Below are 22236 nucleotides of genomic sequence, written 5' to 3' on the forward strand. Positions count from 1 at the left end.
TCTTGCCTCAGCCTCCCATAGTGCTGGGATTACAGGTGTGATCATGATCTGGCCCAGGTTTTTTTTTTTCCTTTTCTTTTTCTTTCTTTTTTTCTTTTTGAGACAGAGTCTCGCTCTTTCGCCCAGGCTGGAGTGCAGTGGTGCAATCTCTGCTCACTGCAACCTCTGCCTCCCGGGTTCAAGCAGTTCTCCCTGCCTTAACCTCTGGAGTAGCTGGGATTACAGGTGCCCGCCACCACACCTGGCTAATTTTTGTATTTTTTAGTAGAGGCGGGGTTTCGCCATGTTGGCCAGGATGGTCTCGATCTCCTGACCTCGTGATCCACCTGCGTTGGCCTCCCAAAATGCCTGATAACAGGCGTGAACCACTGCACCTGGCCGTATTTTGTTGATTCTTATGTTCTCTCAGGTTGAAATTCTACAGTTGCATTCATTTTATAACATCTGACCAATGACCTAAAGTTGAAACAGGCCGTGGGAAATCTCTCTCTCTCTCTTTTTTTCTCCCTAGTGAGACTGAACTGAACCTGGAACCTGGGAGATTTCTTGTTGTCAGATTTGTTGAGTTCCTGTCCTTGCCAAAATGTTTATCCTTACTGAAGATCACTACTCTCCAGGCAGTGATCTTTAATTAGAGACTCAAGGTGTAGCTTACTTTATCTTAAAAACAAAACAAAATATAAAAAAAAGGGAGGTGGGGTACACCAAAGAAAAAAATAAAAAATAAAGGGAAAAGAAAAAAAAAAAAGAAAAAAACTCTCCAAACAAAAAACCCCAGAAAATAAACAAATAACGGAAAGGCCCTGTAACCTTAGAATTATAGACCCATTAATTTGCTAAATAGTACTTTAAAACTGTTTTTCTCAACAGATCGTAGAATTTTCTCCAGAATCAGATAAGAGTAATGGGGGTTTTAGGCTTAATAATTCCACTATTAATCACTGTTTACATTGTTTAATTGTGTTGAGAAAATGGTTTAAAACAAGAGTTTTCAAAGCATTTGTTGATCTTTTATCAGCTGTTAATTCTGTAACAAGATACAATCTGCAAAACAAATGGTTGTGTAAAAGATTGCAGATTGTCCATACTTGTTCAGAGCTTCTAGATAAAACTGCTAGATTAAGTATAACCGTAGTCTTTTTTTTTTTTTTTTTGGGGGGGGAGATGGAGTCTTACTCTGTCGCCCAGGCTGGAGTGCAGTGGCATGATCTCGGCTCACTACAACCTCCACCTCCTGGGTTCAAGCAATTCTCCTGCCTCAGTCTCCTGAGTAGCTGGGCTTACAGATGCTTGCCACCATGCCTGGTTAATTTTTGTAGTTTTAGTAGAGATGGGGGTTTCACCGTGTTGGCCAGGCTGGCCTTGAACTCCTGACCTCAAGTGATCTGCTCGCCTTGGCCTCCCAAAGTGCTGGGATCACAGGCATGAGCCTCTGTGCCCAGCCCAATTGTAGTCTTTTGGTAAATGAAATTTCAATGTCAGACACTATATAACCTAACTTTTAGGTTACTAAAAGTACTATATAACTTAAGTACTATATAACCTAACTTTTTTTTTTTTTTTAAGGCTTACTTATATTTGAATGTTTTTTCACACAGTGGAATTGCTCCTAATATGCGTTAAGTGAAACAACTTCTACTCTTTATGTTGCCAAAAACAAAAACAAAAGCCTGAAGCTTTTAACTTTTTTTAAAACCAAAAATTTTTCTCCCATATATCGAGGAAAGTTATTTGAGGGTCTTTTTTGAACCTTTCTTATAATGCCGAAGCAGGTTCAAAGTATATTGAAAGCAAAGATAAGCTTTTTTGCAGTTTTCCTTGCAGACTACCACTGTGGAAATGAGGTGTGTCTTCATTTCTTTTTTTTTTTTGAGATGGAGTCTCGCTCTGTTGCCCGGACTGGAGTGCAGTGGTCGGATCTCAGCTCACTGCAAGCTCCGCCTCCCGGGTTTACGCCATTCTCCTGCCTCAGCCTCCCGAGTAGCTGGGACTACAGGCGCCCGCCACCTCGCCCGGCTAGTTTTTTGTATTTTTTTTTTAGTAGAGACAGGGTTTCACCATGTTAGCCAGGATGGTCTCGATCTCCTGACCTCGTGATCTGCCCGTCTCGGCCTCCCAAAGTGCTGGGATTACAGGCTTGAGCCACCGCGCCCGGCTGGTGTGTCTTCATTTCTAAAAGAATGTCAGGCTTCTAATTTTTCCCAGAAAGAGCTGTGCTGTCTGCCTCTATTGCCACCATATATTTCTATTTGAGACACTCTGAGGATTCAACTAAGAATCCATTGATGCTATCCAGCCTTTACCAATAGATTATAGTAATCTTCTCTTTCTTTAACATCTATAACATCTATCCTTGTGACTGAAAGACAGGTGAGTTACAGTGTAATGCATTTTAAGAGGGACAATAGAACCTTTTATTTTTTCTCAAGTTATAGTTAAAGATAGTTTCTATTAAATTAGTCAATATTCTTTTCTCTTTTTTGAAACGGAGTCTTGCTCTGTTGCCCAGGCTGGAGTGCAGTGGTGTGATCTCGGCTCACTGCAACTCTGCCTCCCGGGTTCATGCCATTCTCCTGCCTCAGCCTCCCGAGTAGCTGGAACCACAGACGCCCGCCACCACGCCCGGCTAATTTTTTGTATTTTTGGTAGAGATGGGGTTTCACTGTGTTAGCCAGGATGATCTCGATCTCCTGACCTCATGATCCGCCCCCCTCAGCCTCCCAAAGTGCTGGGATTACAGGCATGAGCCACTGCGCCTGGCTGTCAATATTCTTTTACATCAGAATCTTTGCAGATTTTTCCTAGTATTCGGTCCTACGGAAATGTTTGTCTTTTTTTCTGAATTTTTTTGTATGTAACCCAAGTGTTTTCCTTTTTGCTTTTATCTACTAGGAAGCCCAGAGGGAATTACTAAATTTTTCCCAACTAACTAGTACATTTTAATTTTATTTTGTTTTTTGCCATGATCTGTGTTTTCATTATTCATGCAAATAATTTTGTTTTGTTTTGTTTTCTTTTTATTTATTTATTTTTGAGATGGAGTCTTGCTCTGTAGTGCAGTGGCACTATCTTGGCTCACTGCAAGCTCTGCCTCCCGGGTTCACGCCATTCTCCTGCCTCAGCCTCCCGAGTAGCTAGGACTACAGGCGCCTGCCACCACGCCTGGCTAATTTCGTGCAAATAATTTTCTATAATATCCTGGGGCAAACCAGAGAATTTGGCAGTCTGATTGGACCCATAGGGACCCTCAGGCTGGTGACATCAGCGTGAAGTGCCCAGGTTCACAGCACAGCTTGTGGCTTGTGTCCATCTTGCAGTGATTCTTCCTCCACATCACTACTGGGATCTTGAAGATGATAGGGGTAGGGAATCCTCTAGGTGCTTAGGAAATTTCACTCTGCTTCTGTTCAATGGCCTCTTTGGTCGGCAGGGTGTTCTCCTGCATCTCTGTTTTCTTCAGCTTGGCCTTATTGAAGCTGGCAATTTCCCCCATGTCTGGTTTGTTTGCCATTTTCTTGAAACAGTCCTAGTGGGCAAACCAAGGCTTTTGGCCTGGGGCTGGGGACCAGCGCTCCTTTCCACATTCCCTGCCAGTGCCTCTCACAGTGGCACTCCTGCCGGCAGCCCGAAGGCCTAGGTAGTGTAAGAGAAAGATGCAGAAGAAGCAGTTTTGGGAAAGTGATGCTTGGGTGTAGGTCTGCTGAATCAGAGGTACAGAAGGCTCTCTAGCTGGCTTCATTATTTATTATTATTATTTTTTATTATTATACTTTAAGTTCTAGGGTACATGTGCATAACGTGCAGGTTTGTTACATATGTATACTTGTGCCATGTTGGTGTGCTGCACCCATCAACTCGTCAGCACCCATCAATTCGTCATTTATATCAGGTATAACTCCCAGTGCAATCCCTCCCCCCTCCCCCCTCCCTATGATAGGCCCCGGTGTGTGATGTTCCCCTTCCCGAGTCCAAGTGATCTCATTGTTCAGTTCCCATCTATGAGTGAGAACATGCGGTGTTTGGTTTTCTGTTCTTGTGATAGTTTGCTAAGAATGATGGTTTCCAGCTGCATCCATGTCCCTACAAAGGACACAAACTCATCCTTTTTTATGGCTGCATAGTATTCCATGGTGTATATGTGCCACATTTTCTTAATCCAGTCTGTCACAGATGGACATTTGGGTTGATTCCAAGTCTTTGCTATTGTGAATAGTGCCGCAATAAACATACGTGTGCATGTGTCTTTATAGCAGCATGATTTATAATCCTTTGGGTATATACCCAGTAGTGGGATGGCTGGGTCATATGGTACATCTAGTTCTAGATCCTTGAGGAATTGCCATACTGTTTTCCATAATGGTTGAACTAGTTTACAGTACCACCAACAGTGTAAAAGTGTTCCTATTTCTCCACATCCTCTCCAGCACCTGTTGTTTCCTGACTTTTTAATGATTGCCATTCTAACTGGTGTGAGATGGTATCTCATTGTGGTTTTGATTTGCATTTCTCTGATGGCGAGTGATGATGAGCATTTTTTCATGTGTCTGTTGGCTGTATGAATGTCTTCTTTTGAGAAATGTCTGTTCATATCCTTTGCCCACTTTTTGATGGAGTTGTTTGTTTTTTTCTTATAAATTTGATTGAGTTCTTTGTAGGTTCTGGATATTAGCCAGTAACAAACAGAGAGCCAAATCATGAATGAACTTCCATTCACAATTGCTTCAAAGAGAATAAAATACCTAGGAATCCAACTTACAAGGGATGTCAAGGACCTCTTCAAGGAGAACTACAAACCACTGCTCAGTGAAATAAAAGAGGACACAAACAAATGGAAGAACATACCATGCTCATGGATAGGAAGAATCAATATCATGAAAATGGCCATACTGCCCAAGGTTATTTATAGATTCAATGCCATCCCCATCAAGCTACCAATGAGTTTCTTCACAGAATTGGAAAAAACTGCTTTAAAGTTCATATGGAACCAAAAAAGAGCCCGCATTGCCAAGACAATCCTAAGTCAAAAGAACAAAGCTGGAGGCATCACGCTACCTGACTTCAAACTATACTACAAGGCTACAGTAACCAAAACAGCATGGTACTGGTACCAAAACAGAGATATAGACCAATGGAACAGAACAGAGTCTTCAGAAATAATACCACACATCTACAGCCACCTGATCTTTGACAAACCTGAGAGAAACAAGAAATGGGGAAAGGATTCCCTATTTAATAAATGGTGCTGGGAAAATTGGCTAGCCATAAGTGGAAAACTGAAACTGGATCCTTTCCTTACTCCTTATACGAAAATTAATTCAAGATGGATTAGAGACTTAAATGTTAGACCTAATACCATAAAAACCCTAGAAGAAAACCTAGGTAGTACCATTCAGGACATAGGCATGAGCAAGGACTTCATGTCTAAAACACCAAAAGCAACGGCAGCAAAAGCCAAAATTGACAAATGGGATCTAATTAAACTAAAGAGCTTCTGCACAGCAAAAGAAACTACCATCAGAGTGAACAGACAACCTACCAAATGGGAGAAAATTTTTGCAATCTACTCATCTGACAAAGGGCTATTATTATTTTTTAAAGAGGCAGTCTTGCTCTATCTCCCAGGCTGGAGAGCAGTGGCGCAATCTCAGCTCAGTGCAACTTCCACCTCCCAGGCTCAAGTGATTCTCGTACCTCAGCCTCCCAAGCAGCTGGGAGTTCCGGCATGCGCCATCACCTTTTTTTTTTTTTGTTTTTGTTTTTTTTTTTGAGACAGGGTTTCACTCTTATGCCCAGGCTGGGGTGCAGTGGTACAATCTTGCCTCACTGCAGCCTTGACCTCCCCAGGCTCAGGTGATCCTCCCACCTCAGCCTCCCAAGTAGCTGGGACTACAGGCATGTGCCACCATGCTCAGCTAATTTGTTTTTTTACTTTTTGTGGAGACAGGGTTTTGCCATTTTGCCTAGGCTGATCTTAAACTGCTGGGCTCAAGAAATCCACCCGCCTTGGCCTCCCAAAATGCTAGGATTACAGGCATGAGCTACTGCACCCAGCCTATGAATGTATTCTTCATAGGTTTCCTTTAAGTGCCAGATTACCTTCAGTTATACACATCATCATGTTCTTATTATAGGCACATGGAGTAATGGTGGGACAGATAGCCTTTTGCTATATTAGGTTTATTCCATGTACATTTTTTTTATAGCACTTACGTTGTGTTTTGTTCATATGCTTATTTCTGACTAGACTGAGATCTTGAAGGCCAAGGACAGTCTGTTATTTATCTTTGCTGCAGAATGCCTGGCATATTGAGGACATGCAGGGAAACTTTGAATTAATGAATTATAGCTCAAAATACACAAGGCTTCTAACAAATAATTCTTGTTAGACTTGACTCTTGCAGTTCTTACAGTTTTTCCCAACATAGTCATAATTCTTGTACCTCTTGGCAACATGATGTAGCAGAAGTGGGCTTCCTGGGATAGGCCTCAGTTTGAATCCTAACTTTGCTAACCTACCAACTGTTCTTTTTTACTCAATTAATTTTAAAAATTGAGTCATAATTTACATAACATAAAACTCACCCTTTTAAGGTATATAATTCAATGATTTCTAGTATTTTCACAACAAGGTATACAACCTTCACCACTATCTAATTCTGGGACACTTTCATTACCCCACAAAGGAAACTTCATACCCATACTCATGCCCATTAGCAGTCATCCCTCAATTCCTTCTTCCTCCATTCCCAGGCAACTAGGCATATACAAATCTTACCATTTTTCTTCAAGGGAAACAGATTAAATTGATCTGGCCTTATAGCTGACTTCTAATGCTCTTTACCCTTCAGAAATGTATTATGCTAAAAGGAGGCATTAATTGGTTTTTCTCCTTGTAGGAAACAACACCAAATACGGATACCATGGGACAAACAGTGAATGAAGGTAAGATTTGCTTGCTAAAGGTAATAATGTTTTTAGTTACTCATTTGGAATGAATATCTTCTGGTATACTGAACTTTTGAAATAAAGCCTTTAAAAAATAAATTTATAGGAGACGCTAGGTGCTTAGAATTTGAATTTTAGAACTGAATAGCTATTAAAGGTCACTGTCTTTCCTTGCTAGTTATATAAATGAGAAAACTGAAACTTAGGGAGGTTAAGGTCATATAACAGTTTGTGACAAAGCCAAGATTAGACTCCAAAGAGTGATTAAAAAATGTTTTATTCTGTTTTGCTCTATGAGAAGTCTGCTCACTATTCCATGAATATGCCACACTCATTTGCAGTCAACTCTGTGTTGTATCTTCCTTCCTATAATACATTCTTTACACATTGGCCTTCCTACATCCTGTTTCTCCTTCAAGTGCTGTATCTCTCATGACTTTTCCTCTGGCTGAATGCTGAGTACTAAATGCTTCTCTAGAAGCTAAGCATGCCTTTACAGTTTTATTTTGTTTTCTATTAGAAAAATCTTTCTGTAGAACTATTTAGTAAATATAAATTTGTACTTTTTTTGTACAGATTCAAGTTTGGCTTTTTGGTGGAGGAGGAGAGGATAAGATGACTTCATAAGCGGTGTTGTGTATTTCTCACAGTAGACTCCTAATATGTAGTTATCTCTCTCTGTCTTTTTTACAATTTTTATTTTTATTTTATTTTTGAGATGGGTTTTGCTCTGTTGCCCAGGCTGGAGGGCAGTGGCATGATCATGGCTCATTGCAATCTCTGCCTCCTGGGCTTAAGTGATCCTCTTGCCTTAGCCTCCTGAGAGGCTGGGCCACAGATGTGAGCTACCACGCCTGGCTAATTTTTTGTATTTTTAGTAGACACAGGGTTTCGCCATGTTGGCCAGGCTGCTCTCGAACGCCTGACCTCAAGTGATCTTCCCACCTTGGCCTCTCAAAGTGCTGGGATTATAGGCGTGAACCACCGTGCCTGACCTTTTTTTTAAACATATTTTTTTTACAGAGATGAAATTACTCAGACTGAAGTGCAGTAACGTAATCACAGCTTACTGTAACCCCAAACTCCTGGGCTCAAGTGATCCTCCTGCCTTGGCCTCCCAAGCAAGTGAGGCTGCAGATGTGTGCCACCACGCCTGACTAATTAAAAAAAATTTTTTTTTTTGTGGAGACTGGGTCTTGCTGTGTTGCTCAGGTTGGCCTCAAACTCCTGGCCTCAAGCGATCCTCCCTCCTTGGCCTGCCAAAATGGTGGGATTACAGATGTGAGCCATTGCATCCAGCCTGGTTATCTCCTTTTGTGATGTGAAAATCACAAAAAGTCATGGATGGCTATTGCCTAGATCCATTCATTTATTAGTAGTTATAAAATGAAGGTATTCTATCATTCATCATTAGCCAGAAAATTTCTATATAGAGGAACTACCTTTCTTCAACCACTCAGTTGAAATCATTTAAACAGAAAGCAGCTCATATGTCCCTCTCAGGTGTTCATATATCTTGAAGAGTCACTCAGTCATAACTAGTAAGTAGATCTGTTACGTTGAATGGCATCATTCTTAGATCCTTCTTTAAGAAGTTTTTCACTTGACAATTAGAACATCAATAAGGGTAAAACAGCAACAGGTGAAAACACAAGTTTAAATCCATGAGTTCATAATGATAATAAAAAGCAAAACAAATAAAGCTTACTGGTCATCTGTGGAGAATGCTAGAGATCTAGCTCATCACTTTGAAAACTAGAAAATACAGGAAAATAATAAAGTGTTGATTGTGATTTCTCTATGTGATCCATGCCTTAAGGTAACTGAATGGTTGAAGCATGGAAGCTTCTCTCTATAGAAGTTGTCTGGCTAATAAAGAATGATAGAATTAGAATACCTTCATTTTGCAACCATTCATAAACGAATGGATCTAAGCAATAGCCATCCACGACTGTTCACATCACGAAAAGAGAGATAACTAGATATTAGGAGCCTCCTGTGAGAAATACACACCACCACCTATGAAGTCATCTTATCCTCTCCTGTCCCACCAAAAAGCCAACCTTAAATCTGACCAAACTCTTCTGGATTGAAATATGAATGCCAATTTAAAGAAAATACAAGAACCAGAGGAACCCAACTCTATGGGGAGGTAGTCAGCAAAATCCAGACGGGAAAACTTGAAAGGACCAACCAACTGGTATTGTCAGCAAAAAAATTGTAAAGGGAAAGAATAAAAATGAGAAGAAAGGAGGGAAACACCTGTAGATCAAAAGAGGCCTAAGAGACATATCAACCATTGCTATGTGTGTGGACTTATTTGGGTTCTGAATCAAGCACACACACTGAAAATAGTTAAGACAATTGGGGAAATATGAACACTGGTTATTTGATGATTTTAAGGAATTATGGTTAATTTTTTAGATGTAATAAAAGTATTATGCTTAAATTTTAAAAAATGAATCATTTTAGAGATACATACTATAATACATGTGGATGAAATGATACATATTAGATTTGGTGAGGTTACAAGGTCCAGTGTTATTTGAGCTCTTTAGCTTAGCACCAAGAAAATCTCTGCGCAGTCCATTGAATTACACTGTATTGTAGCTTCTCTGTTGTGTTTTGAACTCTCAAAACCATCCATTTTATTTCTAGGACATGTTAATTTAATCATTGTAAAGATCAATCAGCTCATTTTGATTTATTGATGCACTGATTTTTTTTTTTTTTTGAGACGGAGTCTCACTCCGTCGCCCAGGCTGGAGTGCAATGGCGCGATCTTGGCTCACTGCAACCTCTGCCTCCTGGGTTCAAGTGATTTTCTTGTCTCAGCTGCCTGAGTAGCTGGGATTACAGGCGCCCGCCACCATGCCCGGCTAATTTTTTGTGTTTTTAGTAGAGACAGGGTTTCGCATGTTGGCCTGGCTGGTCTCAAACTCATGACCTCATGTGATCTGCTTGCCTTGGCCTCCTCAAGTGCTGGAATTACAGGCATGAGCCACTGCGCCTGGCCTGATGCATTGATTTAACAAATGCTTGAGAGTGTTGCGATGCCAGGTCCTGTTTTAGGCACTTGAGGATACCACAGTGAATGAGATAGATAATAAAATAAATAAATCTCTGCTCTTTTGGAGATTTCATTTGAGTAGAGTGAGACAATAAAATAAATGAACAAATTATAAAATGCATAGTATATTAGAAAATGGTAAGTCCTATGTAGAAAATAGGGTATTAAAAAACTAAAATTGGCTATTTAACATTTTTTAATTTTTATTTTTCTGAGTGCTCTTTCAAGCTGTTGCTGTGGCCTCCCACTATTGCTGTTTTCTTTTTTATTAGATTCCATGGATGTCAAGAAGGAGAATCAAGAGAAAACTCCTCAGTCAAGTACGTCTTCTGTACAAAGAGGTAAGTTTTAAAGTAATTTAATACAGCATAGTTTTTTCCTCACTAGTGTTAAAATTAACTTTAAGTGCAAATTTTCTTATTGTTTTGATTTCTTATTGTATAGTCTGTATACCGTCGTAAACTTCTGTAAATATAAAATCTAATAAGAAAGGTCAAAAATTGTATTTTATTTTGAAAATTTTACTTTGGTTTTACTTAGAGATTAAGTTGACATGGATTAAGTAAAAAGGTAACTTTGTATATTTCAGTGCAAATTTTCCTAAATTATAGGTATCTAGTTATTAATTGCCTGTATATATTACCAATTTAAAATAATTTGGTTATTAGCAAAAACCCTTCTAACGTTATAGTCAATGTGAAAGCTTTTTTGTTTTTTCTGGCCATGGTGACTTTGGGCACATTACTCAACAGCTCTTAGACTCTTTCTTCTTCTTTCTTTGAGACAGAGTCTCACTATGTCACCCAGGCTGCAGTGCAGTGGTGTGATCTTGGCTCACTGCAACCTCCACCTTCTGGGTTTAAGTGATTGTGTCTCAGCCTCGCAAGTAGCTGGGACTACAGGCATGTGCCACCATGCCTGGCTAGGTTTTGTATTTTTAGTAGAGATGGGGTTTCACTGTGCTGGCTATGCTGGTCTCAAACCTCTGACCTCAGGTGATCCACTCGCCTCAACCTCCCAAAATGCTGGGATTACAGGCGTGAGCCACTGCGCCCAGCTCTTTTTTCTTCTTTATAACACAGGGATAATGATAGTACTTATCTCATGGTACTACTGGAAATAAATAGAGGAAATGAATTTAAAGCACCTAATATAATGCTTAGGCATATAGTAAGTGTTCAGTAAATGTTAATTTATTAATTCATGTTCCTTATTATAAACAGCACGTGTATAATATTGCATCAGAGACACTCAGAAGATGTAATAGAATCTGATGCATTGGGCCGGGCGCGGTGGCTCAAGCCTGTAATCCCAGCACTTTGGGAGGCCGAGACGGGCGGATCACGAGGTCAGGAGATCGAGACCATCCTGGCTAACACGGTGAGACCCCGTCTCTACTAAAAAAATACAAAAAAAACTAGCCGGGTGAGGTGGCAGGCGCCTGTAGTTCCAGCTACTTGGGAGGCTGAGGCAGGAGAATGGTGGGAACCCGGGAGGCGGAGCTTGCAGTGAGCTGAGATCTGACCACTGCACACTCCAGCCTGGGCGACAGAGCGAGACTCCGTCTCAAAAAAAAAAAAAAAAAAAAAAAAAAAAAAAAGAATCTGATGCATTGGCTTGCTCTTAAATGAGAAAATAAGTCATATGTACACAAAAGGCATTAAAAAATAACATAGCGAGCTGTTGTTTTACCAGACATTTCCAGAGATTTCTTGCCCCTTGTGTTTCTGTTGTATTTGCCCTGCCAGCCCCAGTGCAGAGCAGTTCACCCTATGACTTTCTGTTCCTATGTGAAGATTGCCTGTAGAGGTAATCCCCATGGAATTGTTGTCTCTCACTATAGCTGGGCCCTCAGTGCTTCCTTAACTTTCTTTCCCATGGCCTTGTTTGTTCTTCAACTCTTCCCTGTGGCCCCCAAATCCTCTGAGCTTTGAAATGGAGGCCATTGAATTAGACTGTTCTTTATCCCTACAAACTCCTCTCCATGTGTTTTTAAAAATATAACAGCTTTACTGAGATATAATTCACATATCATATAATTCACCTGTTTAGAGTGCACAATTCGATGGTTTTCAGTATGTTCACAGAGTTGTGCAACCACCACCACAGTCAATTTTAGAACATTTTTATCCCCCTAAAAAGGAATCCTGTACCCATTAACAGTACTCCCCATTTCCCCCTAGTGCCTCCTTTCTCCCCCAGCTCTAGGCAAACACTGGTCTACTTTCTGCCTCTATAGATTTTCCCATTGTAGACATTTAATTAAAAAAATAGATTACTTAAGTTGATAGCCATCTGCAGATACTTCTCAGGCCTGGGCCCTAACATCCTATTTTAGAAATCAGTGAGTGACTACCAGAAGGTAAACTCCAAGAGAGCCAGGGTTTTAGTCTGTTTTATTAACTGATGCATCTGCAGTACCTAGGACAGTGCCTGGCACATGCTGATGACCTGCTATGGGAATCTGGTTATGAACAATACAGACATGATTCCTGCCCTCTTTTATTGACTAACTGATTGAGACAAGGTCTTACTCTGTCACCCAGGCCGGAGTGCAGTGGCATGATCATGGCATATTGCAGCTTTGACCTTCTGGGCTCAAGTGATCCTCTCACTTCAGCCTCCTGAGTATCTGGGACCACAGGCGTGCACCACCATGCCTGGCAATTTTTAACAATTTTTTGTAGAGACAGGATCTCTCTGTGTTTCCCAGGCTGGTATTGAATTCCTAGGCTCAAGCGATCTGCCCACTTCAGCCTTCCAAAGTGCTGGTATTACAGGTGTGAACCACTGCACCCAGCCTCTTACCCTCTTTGAGCTTAGTGGGAAAGATAGAAATCAACAGATGCCTAATTATAGTTGTGATAAATGCTGTGAATTAGGGGATGCTGATCATTCAGCTGAGAAATTTCTGTCTCTAGGTATTTTGCCCATCTTCACATAGCTTGTGATCCCAAGGATAGCACTGGTGGAAGACATGATTCTGATTTACTCTAGAGAAGACCAGGGGAGCTCACATGGGTTATATTCAGTGCAAAAAGATATTGGAGCTAATGTGTGGACTAGAATAGAGTACAAATAAAAGAAGAAAAGAGACCATGGGCATGTGTGAATAACAATCAGATCACAAGGTTATATATGTATTGCATCAGTTCCCAGGCCTCTCTTCTGAGATAGAATACTGCCCCCATCCCCAATCTGTCAATGGAGATATGATGCAGAGACAGACTGGGACCTCAGGCTTAACTAAGACTTTCTGACTGTTTTGACTTCTGGTTGGGAATTCCAGTGGTGGTATTGATGTAGATGTGTCAAGTCTAAATTAATAAAGCCTAGAGCTTTGTGTGTTTCCCCTATGTTATTGGTAGAGTCTGAGCATGTGGGCAGCCAAGATGACCAGTTTTATCAAGATGATTAAGAATTTTGCCTTATGGAAAAAAGGGAAAAACAACAACAACAACAAAAAAACCTGAGGCTCCAAATGGCAAATGCTGGATATGGTCATTAACCAGTAATTTGATAGAAAATTAAATTGTAGAACACTAGTATAAAGAATTTGCTAGCTCAAATTGTAGCCCATTCAGACACAAATGGTAATAGAATATTTTTAAAATTTGTGTTATGGAGATGAATTAAGTATTTTCTAATATTATTGAAAAACTTTACAAATGTCGTTGGTTTATGGAAGAGTGTTAGTTCTTTGGGTATTCGTTTCCTGCTTGTTATTTCTGACTTACACTCTTTTCCTCCAGGGATGTCAGCTTTGTAATGACATCTGTCCATCCCAACTAAATGTTTTTTTTTTTTTTTTAGACGGAGTCTCCCTCTATTGCCCAGGCTGGAGTGCAGTGGCGCCATCTTGGCTCACTGCAACCTTTGCCTCCACCTTCCGGGTTCAAGCGATTCTCTTGCCTCAGCCTCCCAAGTAGTAGCTGGGAGGCACCCGCCACGACGCCCAGCAAATTTTATTTTATTTTTTTCTTAGTAGAAATGGGGTTTCGCCATGTTGGCCAGGCTGTTCTCGAACTCCTGACCTCAGGTGATCCGCCCACCTCGGCCTCCCAAATACTGAGATTATAGGAGTGAGTCCCTGCACCCGGCCCATTTTGTTCTTTTTAAATGCTCTCCAAGGTCATATGGTAGTAGAGCTTCACTTAGAATCTGTAGTGCTAGGGGTCAATCACTGAAACATCTGCTCTGTTTAATTTTGAAGCCATGGATTTCAGTTTTCACTTTTGACAAAGTTATTCAATATTAATAAATTTAAGCACAACTATGACTTCTAGTTTTATAATGTGCCGTTTATTGAGTGACTTACATATATGCTACTTTATTTAGCTCTCAACATTTCCAGTACTATGTACATTACTTTTCCCATTTTATAAATGAAGGAACTGAGGCTAACAAAGTGAATGACTTGCTTAGGGCCACATAGCTAGTAAGAGAGCCATACTGGAAGCAGGCACATCTGACTCTAAAGCCCACATTCTTTTTTTTTGTTTTGAGGTGGAGTCTCACTCTGCCACCAGGCTGGAGTGCAATGGTGCAATCTCGGCTCACTGCAATCTCCACCTCCTGAGTTCAAGCAATTCTCCTGCTTCAGCCTCCCAAGTAGTTGGGATTACAGGTGCCCACCACCACACCCGGCTAATTTTTGTGCTTTTAGTAGAGATGGGATTTCACCATGTTGGCCAGGATGGTCTCAAACTCCTGACCTCAGGTGATCCACTCGCCTCAGCCTCCCGAAGTGCTGGGATTACAGGCGTGAGCCACCGCACCCGGCCCTAAAGCCCACATTCTTTTTTTTTTTTTTTTTTTTTTTTTTGAGACGGAGTCTCGCTCTGTCGCCCGGGCTGGAGTGCAGTGGCCGGATCTCAGCTCACTGCAAACTCCACCTCCCGGGTTTACGCCATTCTCCTGCCTCAGCCTCCCGAGTAGCTGGGAGTACAGGCGCCCGCCACCTCGCCCGGCTAGCTTTTTGTATTTTTTAGTAGAGACGGGGTTTCACCGTGTTAGTCAGGATGGTCTTGAACTCCTGACCTCGTGATCCGCCCGTCTCGACCTCCCAAAGTGCTGGGATTACAGGCTTGAGCCACCGCGCCCGGCCTAAAGCCCACATTCTTAACACTCTTCTCTGATGCATGATTTTCAATGCTGGTGGTGCTTGCTTCACATCTGGAAGTGGAATCAAACCCAGTATTTTCTTTTAAATGAAACAGTCTCTTAGATTTATTAAACAAAAACAAGGTGCAAAATGTTATGTGTGACATGCTTAATACCACATATATGTATACATACATACGGAAATGCATACACACATATGTAATGGTGGTACACTGGAGCTGGTTCACACCGGCTTGGGAGAACCAATTGTGTACATCTTTTCCCAATTTGGTGGTTGGTGGTTTTACCTTGGCACCTTATAGTCAACCATGGTGGTCATATTTACATCACAGAAATCTGCAAACGCTATCAGTCAGGTTTTTTGTTGTATTTTCCAGAAAGCTGGTTGTTAAACATTATCAGCACTCTGTAGGTTTTTTTTGTTTTTTGCAGGGGGGGAGTCATCTAAGTATATCTTTTGAAGGAAATGTAAGAAGCTGGTAAACATAGATTCTTCCAATAAAGAAAACTGTCAAACCCAATATTTTTATAGTGAGGAAATTTAACAAGAGTATAGAAAAGCCTCATGAATGATGAGAATTAAACATCATGTGAATTACTAGTTCGTTCACTACTACTATCAAGTCTTTTTCTCAGTGTCTTGACAGTCTGGCTGGCACAGTGAAATGATATGTTCAAGCCAGACAGTGTGCTCTGCTTTCTGATCTTCTCTTCTAACATTATAATATGTCATGAAGACTAAGGAAGGACAGCAAGAGTCTGTAGAAAATGTAGGTCATTAAAATAATCCATATTAGTGACTGTACTGGTGACTGGTTTATTGCTTTGTTCTGCCACCATCTTCTTGACACTCTGAATGGAGATCTAATAGTCCATTGAGAAACTACCCTGGTTACCAGATTTTTTTCTTTCCATAAAGCATTGCAGGGGTAAAATTCTGTTTGACCACACACCAAACACCTTTAGCTCCCTGTGAATAACAAAGAAGTGCCTTCACATTAATGGAATAAAGTGGTGAAAACATATTTATTGAATAAATTTATATTAGAGACAGATGGGTAGACTTTGCTATTACTCTGTAACAATTTCTTTAGTTATTTCTAACATCCACATTTTTAGAATCACTGTGCTGTAGTCCACATTACAATGAGAGTATCTAGGTTATAATTTATATCTGAGCCATTATTATGAGGATATCATCTGATTTTTTATTTTTATGCTGGTCATGAAATGTAGATCAGGATGTTTGAATCTACTCTTTTGGAAGTTTTTTTTTTTTTTTTTTTTTTTAAAGAGGCATGGAACTAAAACCCATTTTAATCCTGAAAGTTGTATATACTAAAAGTTACATTGTATATGCTTTAAGAAACTATTTTGTACATGTGTTTTTTCCAGATGATTTCCACTGGGAGGAGTATTTGAAAGAGACTGGGTCTATAAGTGCTCCTTCAGAGTGCTTCCGTCAGGTATGCCAAGATTCTGTAGCTGTTGGTTAATGTAAACTATTAACTTGTTGGAGGATGTCTGTGTAATTGTTAGATTCTGGTAGTGTGAGGAGATAGTGGGATTGTGGTAATGCCACTTAAGAGCCAGATGGTCTCTTTGCATTCATTAATTAAGAACTTACTCTATGTCAGGTATACTAAGCTTTATGATTGCCCATCTGGCAGGAAAAGCAGACATGTAAGTAAATAATTATGAGAAGTGTGATAACTCCACACTGGAAGGGCTCGCGGGAGAGATGCTATTTGAGATGGTTGGAATGGGAGGAAGGATATTCCAGGCAGAGAGAACATCTAAAGCCAAGGCACATGGGCATGAAAGCATCTGAGTATTAAGGGATGGCTTGGGGTGACTGGAGCACAAAGTGGATAGAAGCGATAATGTGGAAATGAGGTTAAAGTTGTGGGGCATTTAAACTGTGCTGAGGAGTTGGACTTTATGATAGGCAGTGGTGAGCTGCTGGTTGGCTAATTTCAAGGGGAATGGCCTAATCAGATTCTTACTTTAGAAAACCACTCGGTATATTTTAGATGTTGTATTTGGGTTGCTTGGAAGTGGGCAGATGAGTGAGTACAGCAGTGGGTAGTGTTTTTATGCTGCATATCAAGCCAAGGAGAGAATTTGAAGATCTTTTGCTTGACTCTTACAGCTCTGACCTCACTTATCATCCGCCGTGACTGTTATTTAAAATGTTCCTCAGGTATTCTGGTGACATAGCTATCCATGTGTCTCGTCTTATAGTTGATGCATTTTAACCAAATTTTATTTATATGTATAGTCTCAGATTCCACCTGTGAATGATTTCAAAGTTGGTATGAAATTGGAAGCCCGTGATCCTCGTAATGCCACTTCAGTGTGTATTGCTACGGTTATTGGAATTACTGGGGCCAGGTTACGGTTACGACTGGATGGTAGTGATAATAGAAATGATTTTTGGAGGCTTGTCGATTCCCCAGACATACAACCTGTTGGGACATGTGAAAAGGAAGGAGACTTACTTCAACCTCCACTAGGTAAGAAGAAACAGTTTTAAAAATAACGTATTCTTTCTAATGTGATATTCAATAGAAATGGCTTTAAGTGGCCTTTTAAAATTTATTTTCTTGGGCATTCTTGTAAATAGATGGTCAGATGGTTACTGTGGAGAATGTATGATGAGAGAGGAAATCAGCACCATCTGTTGTGGAGTTTTGCTTAAGTACATATCTGTCATATGTGTATGGAAGGTTCCCCACTCCAGGGCAAGACTCATGCTAGGTCTTCAGACTTGAAATGTCAGAACCAACTCTACTAGATTACATATGCAGATTCAGAACTCCTTCTGGAGAAGAACTTTGTAGCATTTGATACAAGGCACATGCTCTCTCAATATTGTCCACTGAGCCATTCAGCAATTTTGGTATAGGGATAAGCCTAGGGGAAGGGTATGATTCCACATTCAGTTTCCAGTTTCAAACTCAAGAATTTCATTTCACCTACAGTGGGAAGAAATTAGAGTGAGAGGGGCAGGAATTAGTACCTTTAGGTCTTTGAAAAGGAGAAAATGGATATTTTAGCAAAGATTTTAAGGTACAAAATATGTACTTTAATTTTGGCCAAATTTTTGAAAGGTAAAAAGGGTGTGACTAATTTGGGGCAACATTTTTCTTTTTAAAATTTAAGCATACCATGATACTCTGTAGGAAAGAAATTATGTAGTTTATTTAGTTGCTGTTCTATACTTTGAATGAATGGTGGGTATTTATTTTTATTTGGTTCTTTACAGTGCTGAAAATGAAAATTCCTTGTTGCAAAGCACAATAAAAGAATGGATTTTTTTTGTTTTCCTATTAGTGAAAAATTCCTTGAGAACCACAAATTTAAAATATTAACAATAGCCACTCTTTAGTAATATATCTTTATGCTGTCCTTGTTCTGTTTTTTCGTTATAACTCATTTGGTTTAAAAAATATTTTTTTTTGAGATGGTTTTCGCTCTTGTTGCCCAGGTTGGAGTGCAGTGGTGTGATCTTGGCTCACTGCAACCTCTGCCTCCTGGTTTCAAGCCATTCTCCTGCCTCAGCCTCCCGAGTGGTTGGGATTACAGGCGCCCACCACCACGCCTGGCTAATTTTCGTATTTTTAAGTAGAGACGGGGTTTCACCATGTTGACCAGGCTGGTCTCAAACTCCTGACCTCAGGTGATCCCCCCACCTCCGCCTCCCAAAGTGCTGGGATTACAGGAGTGAACCACTGCTCCCGGCTAAAATATTTTAAAAAACTAGTTGGAGATATATTATTCCAAGAAGATGGCTTGGGTCATGTTTGTTTGTTACCTTTTGCCTTCTTTCACTCACGTCTTTTGTTTTTATTTGTTGTTTGTGATATTTCTCAAATTACACAGAATTCTGTGTGAAAGATAAGTACAAACCTGGGCTTAGTGCTTCCCTATTTGGATTTTATTTCTCTTTTTGCAATGTGGAATGTTTTTGCAGTTTGTTTAAAGGAGACACTGCTATTGTAATTGTTAGCATTTCAGATACATAACTTGATTTATGGTCATTCTTTTAAATAAAATTCTTAGACTTTTGTTTTATTTAAAAATATGAAATGTATAGAAATATGTGCCGATTAGTATCTGTTTTGGCAATATACCTAAAAATGCACAATTGGTGCCAGTTTGCTTTTTAGGCACTTTTGAATAGTTTAACTTCCATTTTATTTACTTATTTATTTGTTTGTTTGTTTATATTTATTTATTTATTTATTTTGAGACAGAGTTTCGCTCTGTCGCCCAGATTAGAGTGCAGTGGCGCCATCTTGGCTCACTGCAAGCTCCATCTCCCAGGTTCACGCCATTCTCCTGCCTCAGCCTCCAGAGTAGCTGGGACTACAGACACCTGCCACTGCACCTGGCTGATTTTTGTATTTTTAGTAGAGACAGGGTTTCACCATGTTAGCCAGGATGGTCTCGAACTCCTGACCTCATGATCCACCTGCCTCTGCCTCCCAAAGTGCTGGGATTACAAGCGTGAGCCACTGCGCCTGGCCAACTTTCATTTTAATACAACTTATTTAGTTTTCCTTTAAAAAAGATTTATTGATTTAAACTTTAAAGGTTATTATTAAAAGATTTTAAAAAGTTTTAACACACAAACTGAAAGGTGTACAGGTCATAAGTATATAGCTCATTTATAAATGAACACATCTGTAAAGCCATCATCCAAATCAGAAAATAGAACATTATCAGCCCCCCAGAAGACCCACTCCTGCTGATAACTAGTCATAATCTCTCCTTTCCTAAAGGTACTGCCATCTAGACTTCCTAACCTTATAAATTAGTTTTATCTCTTTTTAAACTTTTTATATGTACCTTAACCCAATTTTGGTCTTTTAATCTATGTTTGACTTTAAGCAATTATAGAATTAAGTAAAATGTTACATTCAGGAAAATCTGGGCACATGATGGAATAGGATAATATGGGGATTGAGAGAAAGGTTTAAGGACCAGAGAATGATTCTTATGCAGTACTCTCCATAGAATGGAGAATAATAATGTTGATTTATTGTAAGGGAGTATGTGACAAATCACCCCCCACCCCTGTTTTTTTTTCTAGCAACAATTGTGTCTCTAGTCAAATTAAGGGGATTTTGGTACAGGATTATTAGAGGATGACTTTCCATCTTACCTTTTTTTGTATGTTTTGTTCTGTTGATGGAGAATAGGACAAAACCTGCACCCATTGCCAGTGATTCATGTGCCTCTCTGTCTTAATTTATGCACGTATCAGGGGCGCATCCGAATTCTTTCTAATTCTGGCATTGAGGCAAGCAGGTGTTGCATGAAACAGATTGCCCCCAGAAAGCAGTAAAACTAGCAGACCCCTGCTCCCTGCTGCATATGCCAGATGCTGTGATACCATTAGTTGGTGAGATCTCTAGAAAAGATACCTGTTGAGTCTATTTTGATAGCATCTGATACAAATTCTAAAAGAAGATCATTTTTAGTATGTATTAAGATTGCTAAAGTGAGAGCTGTCTTTTTTTCTAACACATTTTAAGGAAAATTTCAAACATGCAGAAAACGTGAAAGAATTTTACAGTGAGTACCCCCATGTCCACTTTCTAGATTCTACCATTATCATTTTATTATGTTTACTTTATCACATATCCATCTATCTGCGCTTCTGTTTATTCATCAATCCTTCTTATTTGTCTACATTTCAGAGTGAGTTGTTGACATCAGTGCACGTCCCCTAAATACTTTAGCATATATATCATTAATGAGTAAATATCTATAGAGTTTTTTCTTTTGAGGTAAAATTACATGCAATGAAATGTACTGTTGTGTCTGTATATGTGCTGAGTTTGACAGAAAACTTTCTGAAATGAAAGAAGCCAGGGGCCCTGAGGAAAAGGGGGCTAGGAGTCTTTTACAGCCTTTACCCTTGCTTGTGTCATTGTTGGTGGTGGAATGGAAGCTCTCCTAGGCTCCAGCTTAGATCACCTCTGGTATTATATACATGTTCGTTGGTGAATCCTAGCTGGTGGCTTCTCTTAAAATGAGAGTTTCTACCCCCACTGTAGCATTGTTGCCGGACAGTACAGTGGGGACACTAGCAGTGAGAGGAGGGTACATCCGCTCCTCTTGCCCATGTTCAGAGTTCTTAGATAAGAAAGTCATTCTCTTGAGAAGAATGGGAATGAAACCTATTTTTTATACCAACTTGTTAATAGTATCACAGGGAGGCTTTTTCATGATACCTAATTTATTTTATAAAACAGGGTACCAGATGAATACATCATCCTGGCCGATGTTCCTCTTAAAGACACTAAACGGGTCTGAAATGGCATCTGCCACATTATTTAAGAAGGTAAGAAAGATGTTATAAAAAGCTGCCATGTTTTTATTGTTTCAGTGGGAATGCTTAAATGCGTAATCTTCTGTGACATGGAAAAGCAAACATACTTTTAAAATTACTGGATTGGCAAGTGTATTAGTTTGCTGGGGTTGCCATAACAAAGTACCACAGACTGGGTGGCTTAAACAACAGAAATTTATTTTCTCCATTCTAGAGGCTGTACGTCCAAGATCAAGGTACCCTCAGATAATGTGCAGTGCTCCACCATTAGCATACAGACATGTTTGTATCTCCACACCTTCACTAACATTGAATATTATTCATCTTTTAAAATGTTGGGAATCTTTTTTGTGGGGGAGTGGTGAAGATGAGGATGGTATCCCATTGGTTTCTGGTGAGATCTCTCTTCTTGGCTTGCAGATGGATGCTTTTCTTGCTGTGTCTTCACATGGTCTTTTCTCTATCCATGCACATCCCTGGCGTGTCTTCCTCTTCTTATAGGGACACCAGTCCTATTGGATTAGAGGCCGACCCTTATGACCTCACTTAACCTTTATTACTTCCTTAAAGGCCCTATTTCCAAATACATTTATGTTGGGGGTTGGTGCTTCAACATATGAATTTTGAGATGATAGAATTAAATTTGTAATAATAGATTAAATAACAGAATTGTATTTTCTCACAGTTGTGGAGGCTAGAAGTCTGAGATCAAGGTGTCAGCAGGTTTAGTTTTTTTTTTTTTTTTTTTTTTTTG

General features: G+C 39.9%; 1 protein-coding gene and 1 pseudogene across 1 annotated transcript in view; one reads left to right on the forward strand and one right to left on the reverse strand.

The window, feature by feature from the left end:
- Positions 1 to 3382: 3382 nt before the first annotated feature.
- LOC111531683 lies at positions 3383 to 3511 on the reverse strand (annotated as a pseudogene).
- A 3386-nt stretch (positions 3512 to 6897) lies between these two features.
- LOC113222355 (sex comb on midleg-like protein 2) overlaps positions 6898 to 22236 on the forward strand; it is a 30192-nt gene continuing 14853 nt past the window's right edge. The window contains exons 1-5 of the mRNA XM_026451887.2: positions 6898 to 6942; positions 10288 to 10356; positions 16535 to 16605; positions 17421 to 17655; positions 21406 to 21494. Coding sequence (XP_026307672.2) covers positions 6921 to 6942; positions 10288 to 10356; positions 16535 to 16605; positions 17421 to 17655; positions 21406 to 21494 — 486 coding nt within the window. The 5' untranslated portion in view covers positions 6898 to 6920. The remainder of the gene's footprint in view (positions 6943 to 10287; positions 10357 to 16534; positions 16606 to 17420; positions 17656 to 21405; positions 21495 to 22236) is intronic.

This window comes from Piliocolobus tephrosceles, chromosome Y (genome assembly GCF_002776525.5).
Source record: "Piliocolobus tephrosceles isolate RC106 chromosome Y, ASM277652v3, whole genome shotgun sequence".
Lineage (NCBI taxonomy): Eukaryota > Metazoa > Chordata > Mammalia > Primates > Cercopithecidae > Piliocolobus > Piliocolobus tephrosceles.